Here is a 19291-nt window from a genome sequence, read left to right as displayed (position 1 = left end):
TGTGGTCGAAATTTTGGCTATAAGTTTAATAGTGGTTATTTTACATCTTTCAGTGATAGAAGGAAGACCAGCTTCAGCTAAAACACACTTGATAGGAGACATTGGGAAGGCGTTAAGGCTACGCCTGACCAGTGAATGATAAGGGGCATTGAGAAGGTTTAGATGCTGTTTGGTACACCAGCCGTAAATAGGGAGGCAGAAATCGATCTTAGATAATACGAGCGATCGATTAATGGTGGTAAGTGTGTTTTGATGAAAAATCTGTAATAATGTTCAGCCCAGGGAAGAGGTTAATGCCTAGTGTAGAAGAGTGGGGTTTAAAAGTGTACTTATCATCAAAAATTACGCCAAGTATTTTAAGATTGGCCACGTTCTCTATTCGCAGACTGTTTACGCTAAGGTTTATACGTTTGCAATTATGTTTCCGGCATGTATGTAGTACTTTGCATTTTCTATAGGTCAGTGTAGTTCCTGAGTATTGCCCCCAAACATTGATATCGTTTAGCATGTTGATGAAATTTCTTTCGGCTGTTGAAGGATCTTTCGGAATAACACTAAGATAAGACATAACATAAAAGAAGAGCCCTAAAAAAATTGTTTGCCTAGGTTAGTCTCTCTATTCTACTGAAGTAAATAGGTGAAAAAATAAATTGCTTTTGAGTCGAAATACTTTCATTGGTCCATCTTTTATAAAAAAAACGCTGCTGTAAAAGGCTTTAAGTCATAGCATGAATTTGAATGATCTTTGGTGACCCATATAATCCCATAGATTTTTGTGTGGGCGTGCGACTACGCGTTGTATTCACTTAAATTGTAGTTAATTACTAAGATCAAACATCAGAAAATTTTAGTTGAACTACTATTAAGTCACTTCTTTGAAATTTTAATTAAATATCCAGCAGCATGTTATTTTCGAATTCCAGATAATTTAATTTTCATACTGTCTATACATTACTATTAGTACATAGGTATATATGGAACAAAACAAACACGAAAAAAATATGTCTATACTTACACGTCACTCTGCGTTGTGTAAACCTGATGAGTCATCGATTCCAAGGCTAACCATTTGATGGGCAACTTCCCATTTCCGGTCTTCTTATAAACATTCTCTTGATATATGTCGCGGCTCAGCCTGAGTGATAGTTGTTGATGGTTGATTGTAATAGTACATGAAACCAAGCGTCAAGGGCCCAAGATGAGTGCCGCGTAAAAATGAAATTAAAAATGCGGATGAAAAGAATTCTGTGTACATAATAATAATAGAGTGCAGGCGACTTCTTCAGTTCATGTATAATGAAAAATAATAAATTGCGTTAAAATTCTTTGAAACAGGAAATTACATCAAAGGAAAAGAAAATATTTTGGCAACTATATAAAGAACAAGAAGAGCTTGCAAGTACAACATGAATAATATCAGGTCAGTCCATAAGTTCGTGCGTTTATTTATTAAAATTTAATAAAAAAGATTTTTAAAGTATTTATTAATCAATAATATATTTTTCTTTAATATTTACATTGTCTTCCCAACGTTTAGGCAAATTTTTAATTCCCTGCTCAAAAAATTGTTTGTCCTTGGAGCCAAAATACGCTTCGATATCACTTTTTATAGCTTCTTTTGAGGAGTAGTTCTTGTTACTCATATGGGATTGAAGTCCACGGAAAAGGTGATAATCACAAGGTGGAATATCCGGAGAGTGTGGTGGATGCGGCATTAGCTCCCATCCGAGCTCGTTCAGCTTGCCTAATGTTTGCCTTGCGGTATGAGGTCTTGCGTTGTCGTGGCGAAACAAAACTTTGCGTCTATTCACTAAAGACGGTCGATTTTTGGTAAGTGCCTCATTCAGGTTTGATAGCTGATGGGAATAATAATCAGCAGTTATCGTCTGGTTTGATTCCAGAAGTTCATAATAAACAATACCGGTCATTCCACAGACAGGAGAATATTCTTGATGTGAAGGCCATCTCTAGGGGTCGGTTCTAGTGTTTGCAAACAGGATTATTGTAGAGGACCCAGTTTTCATCACCAGTAACGATACGGTTCAAAAAACTTTCATTTTCAAGCCGTTGCAGCAGCTGAGAACACACATTCACTCTCTCCTGAAGGTGCCTGCGAACTGTTCCATGCGATGAATTTAACCTCTGAGCTATCGACTGTCCAATTTGGGGCATCCTCCACGTCGCAGCTACCACTTCGAAATTTTGACAACCACTTTTGCGCAGTCCTTACACTCACAGTATCCTCTCCGTGAACACTGTTTATTTCTGCAGCAGCAGTTGTTGCATTTTTATCACTTTTATAAAAAAAAATACAAAATATGCCTCTTATACGCGTTCGAAGATTCCATTTTATTTTTTAACAACACGTGCTTCTATTCGCGATTAAAATCACTTCTTGAATGCACAATAACAAAAATCGTACAAAAGTGAAATTAGGAGTAAAATACGCACGAACTTATGGACAGACCTAATACTACTTTGTATTGTATAATATTATTATTATTGTATTTTGGATGCCCGAAAATTTAACGGTTAAAAGTTGTAAGCAAGGGACTTATGATTAATTTTTATAACTTGCGTAATATCTTTAAAAGTAAAAGAACTCAAATTAATTGCATCGCCAGAAGGTGAATGAACACTCATAACGGCAAATCGAGGAAGAACAATGTTAACTGAGACCCCGGTCTCTGGAGATCGGTGCTGATCTTTCCCCTGGACCAACTTCGGTCCCTCGGGCCCGTCGTTACACTTTTCGTGGGACCGACAGTATTAAAGTTAAAAGATAAATGTCTTCTGAATGAATGTAGTCAAATATACTTTTAATAAGCTTTATTGAAACATTATAAGCAAAAGTGTGGCTGGGATTTACACATTTAACAAAATGTAATAACTGTTTTTATTAAATTTTTGATTGTTGATAGAACCAAATAATATTGAATTTTCATCATCACAATCTGAACCATATTTCCGAACTTTATGGACGTCTTCTTCCTATTTCCTTAATTTATGATTTTTATGTTTCCGAAATTTCGTACCTGATATTCTTTGTCCAGTTACTTCTTGAAAGAGGAACAGGGAATTGATCGCTGATAATATTAAATTATCGCATACCTAGAGAGCGACTGCTTTCTGTCGGCCAAGGGAAATGATCAGAAATATCGGCGCCGCGCACAACGTGTTAATTGTTCGAGCATGAAAGGCAGAGTAGCTGCCACCGCGCGCTTGCAAAATATTGATTTAACCGTAATAACAAAATTGATGGCAGTTGATTTCTATCTGACCCACTTCCTCGCCGGCCACGGGTACTTTTGCGAATATTTCAATAGAAAGGGCTACAATGTCTATAGTATATAAACATAGATTACATAAGAATATTTTGTCTGATCGGGAAAAATTATCCAATAAGCCGTAGGGAAAGGTGCCCGTGTAGCATCATTGAGGTGGTGATATATACCAGGGGAAGGAAAGAGCATAAATGGGTAATTTGATACAGGAAAGAATAGAGTGATGTTTTGATACCAATCTGATGGGACACCCAATAGCGCCTAAGTGCAAGTATAATAAATTGGATTGAGCGCAAGAATGATAGAATACAAAATTGCGTCTTCCAAAGCGCCGTGACATCAGTGCAGCAAATAAACAAACAAAATGACTTGCACTGATTTCTGTACCGGAATTGCTCGATTGTCAGTTTTACCAAAAATACACTAGTGGTTTTTGGAAGGTGTCATATTTTGTATTCTTAACATAAAGGCTTCAATGTCCATCTGCAATGCATTTGAGAATTATCGACCAATTATATTTTTCGTGTAATATTTCCACAACAAATTTAAATGTGAAGCTGTGTATGGCTCCCAAGTTATAGCTGTTATAAGTTTCACACATAAGGACAGTACTTCTCCTATGCATACTTTTCGTATCATGCAGATCTAGCTTAATTGTTCCCCCATACCAAATTTCAAAGTGATGTGAGTTATGTTCTCAAAATTATGGCTTACTAAAGCAAACTTGGTTTAGGTAGTGCCACACCATATGCCTCTTGCCACTTTATAACCATAAATTCGGTTTTTCGGAATATTTTTCTAATATTCTGAAATTAATAGATTAAAGTGAGATTTGGAATCTTTTCCAATTCCCCTCACATCAATCTATCATTCAGATTACTGACTACTGTAGTGTATTCCAAGCGGAAGTATACGCTATCTGGTATGCTGCGAAAACTATCCTAGAAAAGAGAATATCACTTGAGGATATCCGCTTTTTCACTGACAGTCAAGCGGCCGTTCGAGCACTCAGCTCCTCTTATTCCCACTCAGATGTGGTTCGATCCTGTCTCTTATCTCTTAACGAGATAAGTGTTCAGAATTCTGTCCAAGTTATCCGGGCCACAGTGGATTCGAAGGTAACTGCAAAGCTGATGAGCTCGTAAGAGCTGGAGCTGCGCAATCAAATGTTAGTAACTTACCTACAATCCACATTCCGCTCTCAACATGCAAATTGCTCATTGATCGAGAATTTCACAGCATTGCTGATCGGAGGTGGCGAGTGGAAACTACTCGAATCTCTCATTAAATTATTCTCGAAACGAATCAATATTTTGGACCAAAATCTATAATAAAAATCTCGGTTAAATGGGGAAATCATATAATATAATGAGCTCTAGGCATAGGTGGGCACACTGCATTATAAATTTACTGCATTACAAATAGCAGTAAGCAGTAAAATTTTACTGATTACTGAAAAAAATTTGCATTACCAGTACACTTTTACTGATTACTGAAAAAAATTGCAGTAAAAATATTTTTTTACTGATTACTGAAAAAAAATTGCAGTAAAAATATTTTTTTACTGATTACTGAAAAAAATTTGCAGTAAAAATATTTTTTTACTGATTACTGAAAAAATTGCAGTAAAAATATTTTTTTACTGATTACTGAAAAAAATTTGCAGTAAAAATATTTTTTTACTGATTACTGAAAAAAATTTGCAGTAAAAATATTTTTTTACTGATTACTGAAAAAATTGCAGTACAAATATTTTTTTACTGATTAGAGAGCCTCTAGGGCAACACAACGGACCCAACTTGTGGTCTATATGGCACTCCGATGCGGGGTCACCCTTAAACCAACCAACCAACCCATAGATTATGAATAATTAGAATATGAATCAAAACGAATCGATCAAGTACGATATCTAATCAAATATCTAGATTCTAACGACATCTGGCATACCTATCATATTTATATATCATAACATATATCTGATACTCATTGTATTTAATTTGAAATAAAAAAAACAACATATCGCAAAATTCGTTATATTTTTGGTGGAAATAATCGTCCGAATGAGTCGACAATTCAAAGATTGGTTAAACAATTTCAAAAAAACTGCTTCTGTCAAGGATAGAAAAAGGGCTGGCAGACTAAAAACTGGACGTTTTGTTGGGAATATTGTTGCCATAGCGCAAAGTTTTTTTGACGTTTACTTATAGACGTGCTCATGTTGGACATTTAAATTATGCTATTTTTCACATATAGGGTTATTCAATAGGTGCGCTTCAACTTTTTTCCGATAGGGAGGGCGAACGACGCAATATTTTTTATTTTTTGCTTGTCATTTGTAAACTTCATTAGTATACATTTCATCATGGAACGCTACACATTTGAGCAACGATTGCAAATTGTGCAAATTTTTTTATGAAAATAATCGTTCTGTTGCTGCTACTTTAAGAGCATTACGGCCATTTTACGGTCCATTTAACAAGCCGTCCAGTTTTGGCGTTATGTGAAGTCATTGGCCTAGAGTAACAAGCCGGCGACGATTTGTGAGCTCAGAGCCAATATTGAACGCGAAATTGCTGGAATTTCGGCCGATTTATGCAAAAGAGTGGTCGAAAATTGGGTTCAACGATTGGACTTCGTAAAACGTACACGCGGTGGTCATGCAAAAGAAATCGAATTTCATACTTAAATGTATATGTTCAAACTCGATAATAAAAAAAAAAATTAGTTAAAAAAGTCAAACCGTTTGTGTTTTATTCAAAAAAGTTCAAAAGTTGAAGCGCTCTTACTGAAAAACCCTATATAATTGTTAAGAGCCGTATTTTGAACGAAAAATAAATAGTGAAACCTGAACAAATCTAACTTTTTACATGTTTTATTTTAAAACAACATCTAGGCGCGTCCTTAGAAAGATCGTACATACGATATATTCTAAATTATTATTAAATGAAAGCATTGATTTTTATTTCAATACTTAACATGTTTTCTTCTCTAGACACAAAACCTGATTTATTTTATTTTGCATGGGGCTTAAAGGTTGAATAAGCGTTTAAAGGCTTCGAACATTACACTCAATCAGCAGAGCAGACTGCTGGCCATTCTTTTAAATTTTGCCCGAAAGTATCACCCACAAGTCTTCAACTGGGTTTAAGTCCGGGCTCATTGCTAACGATAGATGAAAGAAACTCATATGAATTGCACGGAGTTTAAATTGGTGCGCTGTCCTGTTGAAAAGTCCAGGAATCTCTCGATTCCCGGTAAATTCGCCTCGAACATCATCCGTTAGTTTCATGTACCAGTCCGCATTAGCTTTCGTTGGTATGAAGCAAATCCCTGCCCACATCCTGGTCCGATTACTGATTTTGTATACGAGTATAATATATTTATGTACATACATATTATATATTACAGATGTACAAAATAATTTTACCTCCGATTTTATAAATGCAGAATATTATCATTTCACTTTACTTAATTTAATCTTTAATCTTAGATTCCCACTTATCTCTAATCGCATATATACTTATTTCTTAAGCCAAATATGGGTCCGATCACAAATTTATAGTGACGGTACTAAGAATGAAGGTTAAATAAGTATTTTGCATTTGGAATCAAATCACAAAATTGATACCGTTATGCAGATAGAAGAAATCGGTTAAGTTAAAAAAGAACGCATATTTTTTTTCCTGAGGTATGCTTTGAATATAAACTTAATTGGGTGACGCAGCCTAGTAAAGTGAAACAAACTCATAATCCCTCTCAGATTTACCTAAAATTGTATCATAATCGAAGCAATGGTATAGGAGCGCGTAAGCTACAAGCAAACTTTTCCATTTCTAATATACGAAGATTCTTGAGGCATAAATATGCGCGGTGTGTTCAAAAAACAACGGGAGTTTTCCAATTTCGCGGGCTACGTATATTCGACTTTCGATTTTTATTTTTTTTATGTTGGTACACTCGTCTTGAAGATATGTTCACGGCTTTAGCAATATAGCATGTTTAGTTTGTTTGTGAGAGGTATAAATAAGACAAGTATTTTGTGTGTTCGGTGATTTTCTGCTATCGAAAAAAATGGATCTATTACGTTGTATCAAATTTTGTGTAAAAAAAGAGGTTGTCTGTAAAGTCGGTTTACTGACGATAGTTTAACGTGACAACGTCATAAGAAAATATTGATGGAATGGTTGCAATTTTTAAAACAAAATTTTAATTTTATTTGTTTGATAGATATTTTGTATGGATATAGAGGAGGAGGTAAATGGAATTGCAATGGAATAGGTCAAATTACATTTACACAAACGTGAAAAATGACGAAACATTTATCAAATTCATGAAAGATATCTTCAATTTCGATTGTGCATCAGACGTTAATAAGTCAACAACACTAAGATGCACCATCATCGATTTGCCTTTTTCAAGACACTTTACACTCGAAACACTCCCTTTCATTTTCTACTTTTTCTATCATCGTCCTATTCTCAACAGAGAAATGGTTCATTACCATGCACACAGGAAGAAGGCATATGCAAATACAAATATGTGAATTTATATACAAATGCGCATATACATACACATACATACATATATATGCTCACTCAAGTAGGAGAGAGCCAGACGTCGAACGTTGCCGAACGCGGGGGCCGATTGTGCTCTTTGTCGTTCGTTCCGCGCTTTCGCTTGCAGTTCATTCAAGGTAACGGCAATGAGCAAGGTAACGACAAATGAGCAAGGTAACGACAAATGAGCAAGGTAACACTAAGGAGCAAGGTAACACTAATGAGCAAGGTAACGACACATTTTTTCATGCGTGCAGTCGGCTAAATCGAATTATAAGACGTTATCACGTCAAAATGGAATTAAGTGCTGAAAAACACTTGAAATGTTGAGAATGGCATACGGTGAGAGTACTCTGAATCAAAAAAATGTTTTCAAGTGGTACGAGTTTTTCACAGAAGGTCGAGAATATGTAAATGACGTTGCTCGCTCTGGGTACCACAGCACATCAAAAACCGCAGAAAATATTGAGAAAGTGAAGAAAATTGTTATGGAGAATAGTCAAATCACAATTAGAGAAGTTGCTGAAGATGTCGGCATATTGGTTGGCTCATACCATGTATGATAATATTTTCGGAAATTTTGGGTATGAAGCGTGTTGCAGCGAAGTTCGTTTCAAAATTGCATCGCTCAGTAATTGTTTGTATGATGTGAACGATTATCCAGATTTGCTTAGAAAGGTCATAACTGTGTGCATATGGAGTTCTTACCACAAGTTCGTACGCAGTGCTGCGACTTTTTCCTGTTCCCAACATTGAAGAGACTCGTGAAAAGAGGGAGTTTTGCGACGATTGAGGAGATAAAAACCGAATAGCTGAGAGAGCTCAAGGACATACCAAAAAGTGCATTTCAGAACTGCTTCGAGGATTGAAAAAACGCTGGCACAAGTGTATTATATCTGAGGGGGACTACTTTCAAGGAGATAAAACAGAAATTGATGAATAAATAAATATATTTTGAGAAATGTAAAAATTCACCTTATTTTTTTAACACACCTCGTATGCTAAAATCGGCTTCAGATTTCCTTCAAATAATTGTTATCTGTGCTAGAGAAATCTTTTGTAGCCCCGCAAATACTCGAAAAAGTTCAGTAAATATTAATTTCTAGTGTAAATACAGAATACGGAAACACTTTGTTCTTTCGTATTTCGAATTTTCGTTTCAGTTGAGTGCCCAATTTTATCAGATATTGAAACACACATCTTAGTCTAGTCAATCAAAATACAAAACTCCCAGTCACCATTTTACTAACATAGTTGAGGTTGAAGAAAATTTGAAGCTGATTTGACCGTATCAAGGTACCTTCATGATAACTATTTTTTGATATTTGAGGTGATTGAATCATTTGCATGTGCGTTCTTCGTTACCAACATGAGTACATGTGTATGCTGTTAGGTAAATTTGCATTATTTTCAGACAAATTCCAAATAATAACAGTCTCAAGTGAACATAGGTACATAAGTATTGTTATTGCTTTCAAAAAGTTGTACAAGTGCTAGCAATGCAATGGACTAAGTATAGGTAGTCACAGGTAAATATGTATTTTAGTTAGCCACTTACCCAAAATCGGCAATTTTAATGGTTCGATCCGGTGCGACGAGCACATTTCGCGCAGCCAAATCACGATGGACTACTTTATTCTTCGCTAAAAATTCCTGGAAAAATAAAAAGTATGTAAAGTAGGATTAGTAGTACTTACAATACACAGTAATGAGTAGGCAATATTTTGAAATAAACTAAATTCAGTAAATTTGAAAAAAAAACACATTTTGTTGCCGCGCTACGTTTTGCAAAAGTCCGAAGTAAACATTTCAATGGGAAATTAAACTGTTAACTCATAAATAAATTTTGCTCTTACACACATTAGTATTTGTTTATTTGTATGTACATATACATATATGTGTAACGAATATGAATACAAGTATCATATATGTATGTATATTAGGCCGGGTCGATTTGTGGGGAGGCAAAAAAATCGCCCATTGCTCTGTGAAAATCATATTCTAGGGATCAAAATAAGAAACTTTGCCGAAGGAACCATCCCTCTAAAACGAATTCTGATGTCCCCCAATTTGGGTCGAACTTTTTAATTTATTTTCTCATGTAAAGGCCAAAAATGGTGATATTTTGAAATGATTTTATGGAGAACCCCCCAGACGAGTTCCAGGGGGTGTGCCACTGACATGGGTGGATCGGTTAGTGGGGGTCGGTCATACATTTGGACTCGATTGGAGCACTCTAAATGGGTCAACGTGGGATTTTTCGTTCGACCCAAATTGGAGGACATCAGCATTCGTTTTAGAGGTATGGTTCCTTCGGTAAAGTTTCTTATTTTGATCCCTAGAATACGATTTTCACAGAGCAATGAGCGATTTTTAAATCGACCCGCCCTAATGTATATATACATACATAGTCATAATAGATTTTCATTTCCTGACTGCTATAGAAACGAAATTGATTGGTATTTCTACGCATGCTTTGGTTGTTCTTGCTTTGTTATTGGCTTTTTTGTTGGCAAAAACATGACGACACACACATACATATATACCTGTTTGCATATTTCTATATCACAAGCAAGGAAAGCTATTTCACTAAATTGATGCATTTCCTGCATATAATGCACACATATGTATGTATGTATAATAAATCAGAAAACTTTTACAAATCACAACAATTGAACCTTGCAGTCTAGCCTACTAGTACTGTGCTACTTTATTATTAGTTTGCTCTACAGTTGAAATATTTGGCCTTCTATGTACAAAACATCAACTGCTCAGCCCCTGCATTAATGTTTCATTATATTACAAACTAGTTTATACGAGGGGTGCCTTTTATATATCGGGATTTGGCAACCCTGGTGTTGCAATCTGGCAACTGACAGCTGTATCGCAAAGTTTGACATTTTTTGGCTTTTACGTACTCAGAACGTTTTGAAATACCAGCGCTATTTGTGTTGTTTACAGTAACTTAAAAGATTCATCTCGGTCCAAAAATGGAATTAAATCGTGAACATTTTCGTGCGATTATTTTTTACAACTTTCGACGTGGATTAACTCAGCAACATTGCATGGATGAACTTAATTCATTTTTTGGCGATGAAGCTCCATCAAGGACCAGTCTTTATCGATAGTATGGTGAATTCAATCGTGGTCGTAGTTCACTCCAAGACGAATTTCGTGAAGGTCGTCCAAAATCAGTTGTTGTTCCGAAAACCATTGATGCTGTGCGCGAACTGATATTGCAAGATCGTCATGTGACCTATCGTGAGATTGAGACAATCTTAGGCATTAGTGGGACCAGCATACATTCAATATTGCATAAACATTTGACGTCAAAAGAATTTGTTCGCGTTGGATCCCACACAATTTGTCAATCGCTCAAAAACGGCTCGTGTCGATTGGTCGAAGGAAATGCTCAATAAATACGATTGCGGGGCTTCGAAACACGTCTATGACATCGTGACAGGTGATGAATCATGGATTTACGCGTATGAGCCCGAAAGTAAACAGCAGTCGACTGTATGGGTGTTTTAAGATGAGCCAAATCCAACAAGAGTTGTTCGCGCACGAAGCACTTCCAAGCAAATGGTCGCCTGTTTTTTCGGAAAAACTGGACAGGCCGCAACCGTACCACTAGAACAACGCAGAACAGTAAATTCTGAGTGGTACACAACCATTTGTTTGCCAGTTGTCTTCCAAGAAATTAGGAAAACCCATCGCCAAAGACGGATCACTCTTCACCAGGACAATGCGAGCTCTCACACATCGGCTCAAGCAACTGCATTTTTGAGCACCCAAAACATCGAATTAATGGGCCATCCGCCGTATAGTCCTGACTTGGCACCGAATGACTTCTTTTTATTCCCGTACGTAAAAAACAAACTGAGAGGTCAACGTTTTTCGAGACCTGAAGAAGCGGTTGCGGCATTCAGAATGCATGTTTTGGAGGTACCTCATTCAGAGTGGCAAAAGTGCTTCTACAATTGGTTCAAACGCATGCAAAAGTGTATAGATCTTCATGGAGAATATTTTGAAAAACAATACAGTGATTTTCGTTGATTAAAATTTGTTTTTGTTCTCTAATCCCGACATATAAAAGGCACCCCTCGTAATAGACAAAAAATGTTGAATTAGTTAGGTTAGTTTAGGTTAGGTTGACCTGGCTGATTGAAAGCCATTACCTATCGGTCATTAATGGTACCTTTACGCTTCTCTATAGTAGACATCTTGTAATAAGTCTGCGTCTTTTGCGAATTTAAGTAAGCTCTGAAGCTTTAATCCCGCGATATATACAATATTTCGTATTGTAAAGCTCCTAAGCATTTCATTTGCGTTTTAGCTGACGCAAGGCACGAACATAGAAGGTGTTCTAAAGTTTTCCTCTCTTCCAGTTCATTGCAAAATCTGCAGTTATCATTATTTGGAATTCCTATCTTGTATGCATATGACGCTAGAAATTGTGACCTGTCAGTATACCTACGATAATTTTTTCTTTTCGAGATAGAGCTAGTACGAATCTGTCGTATTTATCTGCATTCCGTTTAGACATGATTTTCGCGGTTTCCCAAGAAGCCAGGTTGTTCCACCTCCGGCCTATGCGTCCTTTCATGTCCGCAACGATGTAATTGTAGATAGTTTTTTAAGGTTTTAATATTATCGTTTTCTGGTTCAAATGGCATGTAAACTGCGCTTTTGGCAATCTCATCTATAATTTCATTTCCTGCAATGTCCTTATGTACGGGTACCCAATAGATGTGGTCAGTCTCCCCTATGGCTTCCTTGCTTTTAAAAACATTTTACGATAAAGTTTTATATGAGTTTATTGTCTTTATCGCTGCTTGATGTCAGTGTATACGAGGTGTGTTTAAAAAATAAGGTGAATTTTCATTTTTCTCAAAAAATATTTATTTATTCATCAATTTCTATTTTATCTCATTCAAAGTAGTCCCCCTCAGATATAATACATTTGTGTCAGCGTTGTTTTCCAATCCTCGAAGGAGTTCTGGTATGCACTTTTTGGTTGTCCTTGAGCTCTCTCAGCGATTTGGTTTTTATCTCTTCAATCGTCGCAAACGCCCTCTTTTCATGGGTCTCTTCAATCTTGGGAACAGGAAAAGGTCGCAGGAGGCCAAATCTGGTGAAGACAGTGGTTTTGGTATGATAACGGTGTTGTTTTTGGCTAAGTAATCTCTCACAAGCAAAGATGAGTGAGCAGGTGCAATATAATGATGCAAAAGCCATGAACTTTTTCCCACAATTCTGGGCGATTGAATGAAAGTGAGTGTGTATAGAAAATTTGCTTCGCATCGAATTCATCACTTGTTTATTTGCTAGAAATACATACAGTTGTTGCAAATCGGATTATAAATATAGCCTTATTACGGTTGCACATCAATGAATACATTATTCAAAAAAAAAGATTTATTGTCAAAAAAAAAGGAATGTTCATCTGTTGTTATCGGGACAAAATCAAGCCAATTTCATATATGTTACTTTCAGCTGAAGCCGCCGTAGCCGAATGGGTTGGTGCGGGATTACCATTCGGAATTCACAGAGAGTACGTCAGTTCGAATCTCCGTGAAAGACCAAAATTAAGAAAAATATTTTTCTAATAGCGGTCGCCCCTCGGCAGGCAATGGCAAACCTCCGAGTGTATTTCTGCCATGAAAAAGCTCCTCATAACAAAATCTGCCGTTCGAAGTCGACTTGAAACTGTAGGTCCCTCCGTTTGTTGAACAACATCAAGACGCAAAGCACAAATAGGAGGAGGAGCTCGGCCAAACACCCAAATAGGGTGTACGCGCCAATTATATATATACTCTGAAGTAAACCAGAGTATTCTTCCTTGACTGAGACAAGCGAAGGCGGTAAATGTTTAACCAGTTCACCACTGGTGAGGCCCAGCATAGTCAGGGCGAAAAACTACGTACTCGGTTCTAAATGGCCCACTTCTGCTCCCAATGGCACAATAGTGCCTTCGTGTCATTAATATTCGGCTTCATTCGCGGGTTTTCCATACTCTCCATATTTCTGCGTTTAGAGTTTTACATTTTTTTCACTACTGCATATTTTTATGCTAGTAACACGATATAATGGTCGAAATACCGAAAATATGCCAGTTTTCATACAAAATGAGACAAATCAGTCGATTCTATGCCGATTACTGTGATGTCAGTAGGCGATCCGCATTACCCGCACCCATATAAGTTCAAATTGGTTTAATAAGGAAAGCTTATCATTTTAAACGCAATACTGCGTTGAATAGTTCAGCAAAAGTTGTGTTAAGTGGGTACTGTAAAACTGTATACACAAGCTATTGATGTGTTACTCATCCGCAATGTATGACCGCATTACCTAACGCTTCACTACATATGTATGTAGATATAAAGTATGAACCCACAAATTTATTTGTAATTTATGTGCACATCCTAAGCTTTTCTTTGTTTTATTTACTTTATCACCTTCTTTTTCTACCTTTTTTCCTCGATACGTAACTCATTTGCGTCGCTTCCATTTACCATTAGGTAAATTCCCAAAATTTATCTGCCAGCGAGAGCGCATGAAATCCTTCTTTTTTTATGTATAAATTATTCTCATTAATCATTTAAACTGATATAAATCCTACATTTTATATTTGAATATACATACATAAGTACAAATTATTATTTAATTTGAAATGAGACCCGAGCGGTGTTTTGTTCCCATTCTAAATTAAGCTGTTCGCTTCTATGTTAAAAAATATACATTCATATGCACGTGCGAAGGAAATGGTTTTTTATGAGGCGCTTTTTATGGCAGAAACTCACTCGGGGGTTTGCCATTGCCTCTCGAGGGGCGACCGCAATTAAAAAAACCGTTTTCTATCATTTGGTGTTCGAACCGGTAGACTTCCGAATGGTAGCCACGCATGAATTGACTACGGCGGGCTATTATGGTGTCATAAAAATGTGAACATTTAAAGATATGTATAAAAGAATATAGAAACTGACTACCAATTTCACTAACAGTTGGCTGTAAACTCGAATATCTCTCGTTATCTGATGATGATGAATAACTTAAAGTTATTTGTAATTGATGTTATTTGTTATTGATTTGTGGTTAATTTAGAGCTATTTACTTGGGAGTGGCCAGGGCGATTCTTCTACATATGGTTCAAGCAGCTCACAACTCCCGGGATTAGCCCAAGTATCCTCTGGGTAGTTTCCGAACACCCGTTCGGGAGTGAGCTAACGTGAGAAGGCGAAGCATCCCGGGATAGCTGGTTGTGCGCTAGGTTTGGGACCCGCCACTTAAAAATCCCCCAAATGAAAAGATATACAAAGCCTCGGCTGAAAACCTCCTTTATTGATGACGACCCCCGCAAACAAAATAAGGAATACAATTTGAGGGCATGCACTTGGAATGTCCGATACTTTAATGGGGAAGATGCTTCTGCCCGGCGGGTTGATGTCCTCGGGAGAGTAAAGGCTGACATCACTGCCATTCAAGAAATGCGGTGGACAGGGCAAGGCAAGAAAGACTTAGGAGTTTGCGACGTCTACTACAGCTGCCATGTAAAGGAGCGCAAATTCGGTGTCTAATTTGTTGTGGGAGAGAGACTTCGTCGCCAAGTACTGTCGTTCACTGCGGTGGAAAAGCTACACTCACAACAGGCAGCCAGAAGATTCGCCACTCGACTCTCAATCCTGCTCACAGAGAGTACTGCCAAATAAACCGGCATGTACGAGAAATGGAGCAACATTTCTCGTTCTCTACGTACCGCCGCCGAAGAGGAAATCGGATTCCGGCGAGCCCGAAAAAACAGTTCGTACGACGAGGAATGTCATGCTGCCGCAGAAAGGAAAGATGCTGCATATAGAGCCACGCTGCGATCGGGCGCAACGCCAGTCATGTGGGACCGCTAGCGAGAGCTAAGAAAGGAAGAGAGACGTATTATCAGAAAGAAGAAACGAGAGGTCGAAATACGAGAGTGTGAGGAGCTTGCGATGCTGGCCAATAGGAACAACGCCCGAAAATTCTACCAGAAAATTCGGCGCCTTACAGAAGATTTTTTTTTTTTTTTGAGCTTTGGTTTCCGCGTCATAACCATAAACCTACGATTCATCATCAGTTATGACCCTCTGGAGCAAATTTGGGTCGTCGCGGACAGAGTCCAACATCTCATTAGCAATATTTATGCGATGCTGCTTTTGGTCGAAATTGAGCAGTTTTGGTACGAATTTTGCGGCGACCCGTCTCATGCCCAAATCATTGAAAAAAATCAAATGGCACGAGTCAATCGATATGTCTATGTACTCAGCAACTTCTCTAACTTCGTCTGTTATTGAAGTGCTCGGGCGTCCGGCATGCTTTTCGTCGTTCACATGTTCTCGACCTTCTCAGAACATTTTGTAGCACCGATAAACGTTGCTTTGGAGACGAAGACGAGTCGAAACACGTGCAAGCAAATCAGTTGTCAACAATTAACTGAACATTCAAAATGGCCGAACTCATCGGCATGAGTGAGAGACATGAGTACCAACATATCGCCACAAAAAAATCGAAATTCGAATATACGTAACCTGTGAAAATTCAAAATTCGCGATACTTTTTGAACACACCTCGTATAGTATGTATATAGTTTTGCTAAGGGAAAATAGATATAGATAAAAAGAAAATAAAAGGGTGATTTTCTTTTGGTCGCATTGGAATACTTAGATATCACAGGAAACTACCTGTCTGATGACATACCAGCACTACAGAGGGCCCATAAAGTGGTTATTCGTGCAAAGAGAGAACTTGCGTTCTCTCCAACCCCAGACGGGAAAGAACTTTGCATTACCGCAAGATTCTATCGTCCACATGAATCGGACACAATTAAGGCTGACAATTTCTTAGCCTTCGATTGTGCTGAGTATCCCAACCTGCTTTCGCGAGACTAAGATTTAGGCATCTCGGCTCACATCTGCCTGTGGAAATGGCAGATATGTTTATTATTCGTTCTCTGAACTGCAGCATAAGCACGAAGTGGCTGCCATAGCAGTAAATAGTCACCGTTTGGTTGTTTATTTGTTATTACCCTTTACTGTTTCCCCCCCTCTTCAGTGGTATCAAAATGCACGAATTTTCCAAGTTAGATCTTATATTCTATAAAATTGTGCTAAGCCAGGCAACAGAGGTTACAGTACGATATATTTGAATTTTCAGTGAAATTAAAGGTTTCATATTTGGAATCAATATTGTTTAGAAAAATTTAAAACAGCGTTTAATGTATCAATCTGAGCTAAATTCGGGTATATAAAATAAATTTTTTTCGTAAAACATTTTATTGTATATAGAAACAGATTTAGAAGAATAAATAATGATTTTAAAGGTTATGAGCAATTTCAGTTTTCTGAGTTATGAGCTTGAACGGCCAGTTGTAACTTTCACTATTGAAGGTATTCAGCCATATAATTAATTATGAGGATATAAACCTACCTTTTGCGTATTAAACTCTTTTTACAGAAATGCGGCTTTCATTTTATATTATTGAAATTCGTTTCATTCAGTGGAAGGAATCTATTCAGAGGACACCAACGTCCTTACTCGTATTGTATTCTCCTCTCAAATGTGGGACATTTCATATCTTATGTGTGAACAGTTTTGTATACAAATAAAAATTCTTTTGTACATACTCGTACTCATGCACACTTATTTTACGGCATTCGTTTGTCATTTAAATCATAAAACGTTATTTGTTATAAAAATTGTTGTATGCATACCTGTACATGCCACACGTGCAACTTGTCAATATGTGTTGGCTTTATAATAACTACAATAGTATTGCCCGTGATCGAACATTCGACCAATAACAATTCTCAATGTGAGCAGTAGGTTTTATCAAATTTCAATTGAACTATGTATACAATGTGATGCATAAAAAATATTTTAAGATTTTGAAATTTCTATTCATTTGTTTATTTTGTACGCAACGTGAGATTTATGTTTGTGTGGGCTGTGTCGCGCCCCCTTTTTCAATACCTGCGCTTTTCAGATTAAGTACGTTGTACGAGGTGTGCCCAAAAAATAAGGCGAATTTTCAAATTTCGCGAGCTATGTACATTCGACTTTAGATCATATTTTTTTACGTTGGCACACTCGTCTTGAAGATGGCCATGAAGCGTGCGGCAGCGAATTTCGTTCCAAAATTGCGGAATTTGACCAAAAACAACGTCGCTTGAGCGTCGCTTAGGCATTGTTGAATGACACCAATGATGATCCAGATTTGTTTAAAAGGGTCTTAACTGGTGACGGTTGATGGGTATACTAGTATGGTTATGACATAGAAACCAAAATCAAATCGGCCCATTTAAAAAAGTGCAGTGCACTTGTCTTATTTATGCCTCTCACAGACAAAATGAACATGCTTTTAGCGATAAAACCGCAAACATACATATCTTCGAAACCAGTATAAAAACATAAAAAAATAATAATCGAAAGTTGTAGCCCGCGAATTTGTGAATTCGTGACAAGTGTCAGTTCCTTAGCCTATTTAGTTTTATAGATATATTGGCTTTCAAAGTTTGGTCTATATGTCAAATGCCACAGCCCCTACATAGTATGTGTTTCATTGAAATCAGGCGGGCGGTACAAATAAATATTTTAAGGTGGCATATTTGAAAATAATGATTTTGGGGGTGCATGTAAATTACCACACTAGCTTGAAATATGCTAACGTTTAACTTTTTTCCGTGCGTTAAAAGAAATTTAGAAGTTGATTTTAAAGAAAAAAATGTTGTTTTAATCATGGTGGTCGGAATTTTCTATGCGGTAACTGTAAAAAGAATGAATGTTGTAACAGCATATGAATATACAGAAATTTGCAGAAAACACAGCACTAGCTCAAGGTCATCAACTGGTTTTTACAATAAACTAACGGGTGATTTTTTAGCTATTATCGTTGGTTTAAACAGCTGACGCACGTTTCGTGACGTTCGTCACCGAAATGAAAAAAAAGCGCCCCTCGTCAGGCAATGGCAAATCTCCGAGTGTATCTCCTCAATGAAAAAGCTCCTCATAAAAAATATCTGCCGTTCGGGATCGGCTTGAAACTGTAGGTCCTTCCATTTGTGGAACACCATTAGGACGCACGCCACAAATAGGAGGAGGAGCTCGGTCAAACTCCCAAAAAGGGTGTAAGCGCTAATTACATATATATAAAATAATACCGAATAATGTTTTTCTTTATTTAAATTAAAACTTTTGAATTATTTATCTAATATTAATGCCTAATATTAGACAGAAATAAATAAATTCGACAATTACTGTCGCACTTCTATATGGTGCATACGACATTTGAGGACATATTGCAAAATGCAAAAAAAAATATGTTATGTGGAAGAAAATACGAGAACAGTAAGCTACCCGATTAAAATAAATTCTAAAAAAATGAAGCACCCTGAAGCGCCTGTGATGTTATGACGAAAAAAATGA

At 37.0% G+C, this 19291-nt stretch overlaps 1 protein-coding gene across 1 annotated transcript in view; it reads right to left on the bottom strand.

Moving 5' to 3' along the window:
- LOC128867569 (tyrosine-protein kinase receptor torso) overlaps positions 1-19291 on the bottom strand; it is a 93615-nt gene that overhangs the window by 10687 nt on the left and 63637 nt on the right. Inside the window, exons 12-13 of the mRNA XM_054108932.1 lie at positions 9399-9493; positions 1016-1135 (exon numbers count right to left, since the gene is read on the bottom strand). Coding sequence (XP_053964907.1) covers positions 1016-1135; positions 9399-9493 — 215 coding nt within the window. The remainder of the gene's footprint in view (positions 1-1015; positions 1136-9398; positions 9494-19291) is intronic.

The sequence above is a fragment of the Anastrepha ludens genome, chromosome 6 (genome assembly GCF_028408465.1).
Source record: "Anastrepha ludens isolate Willacy chromosome 6, idAnaLude1.1, whole genome shotgun sequence".
Taxonomy (NCBI): domain Eukaryota; kingdom Metazoa; phylum Arthropoda; class Insecta; order Diptera; family Tephritidae; genus Anastrepha; species Anastrepha ludens.
This window is presented reverse-complemented; position numbering and strand designations above follow the sequence as displayed.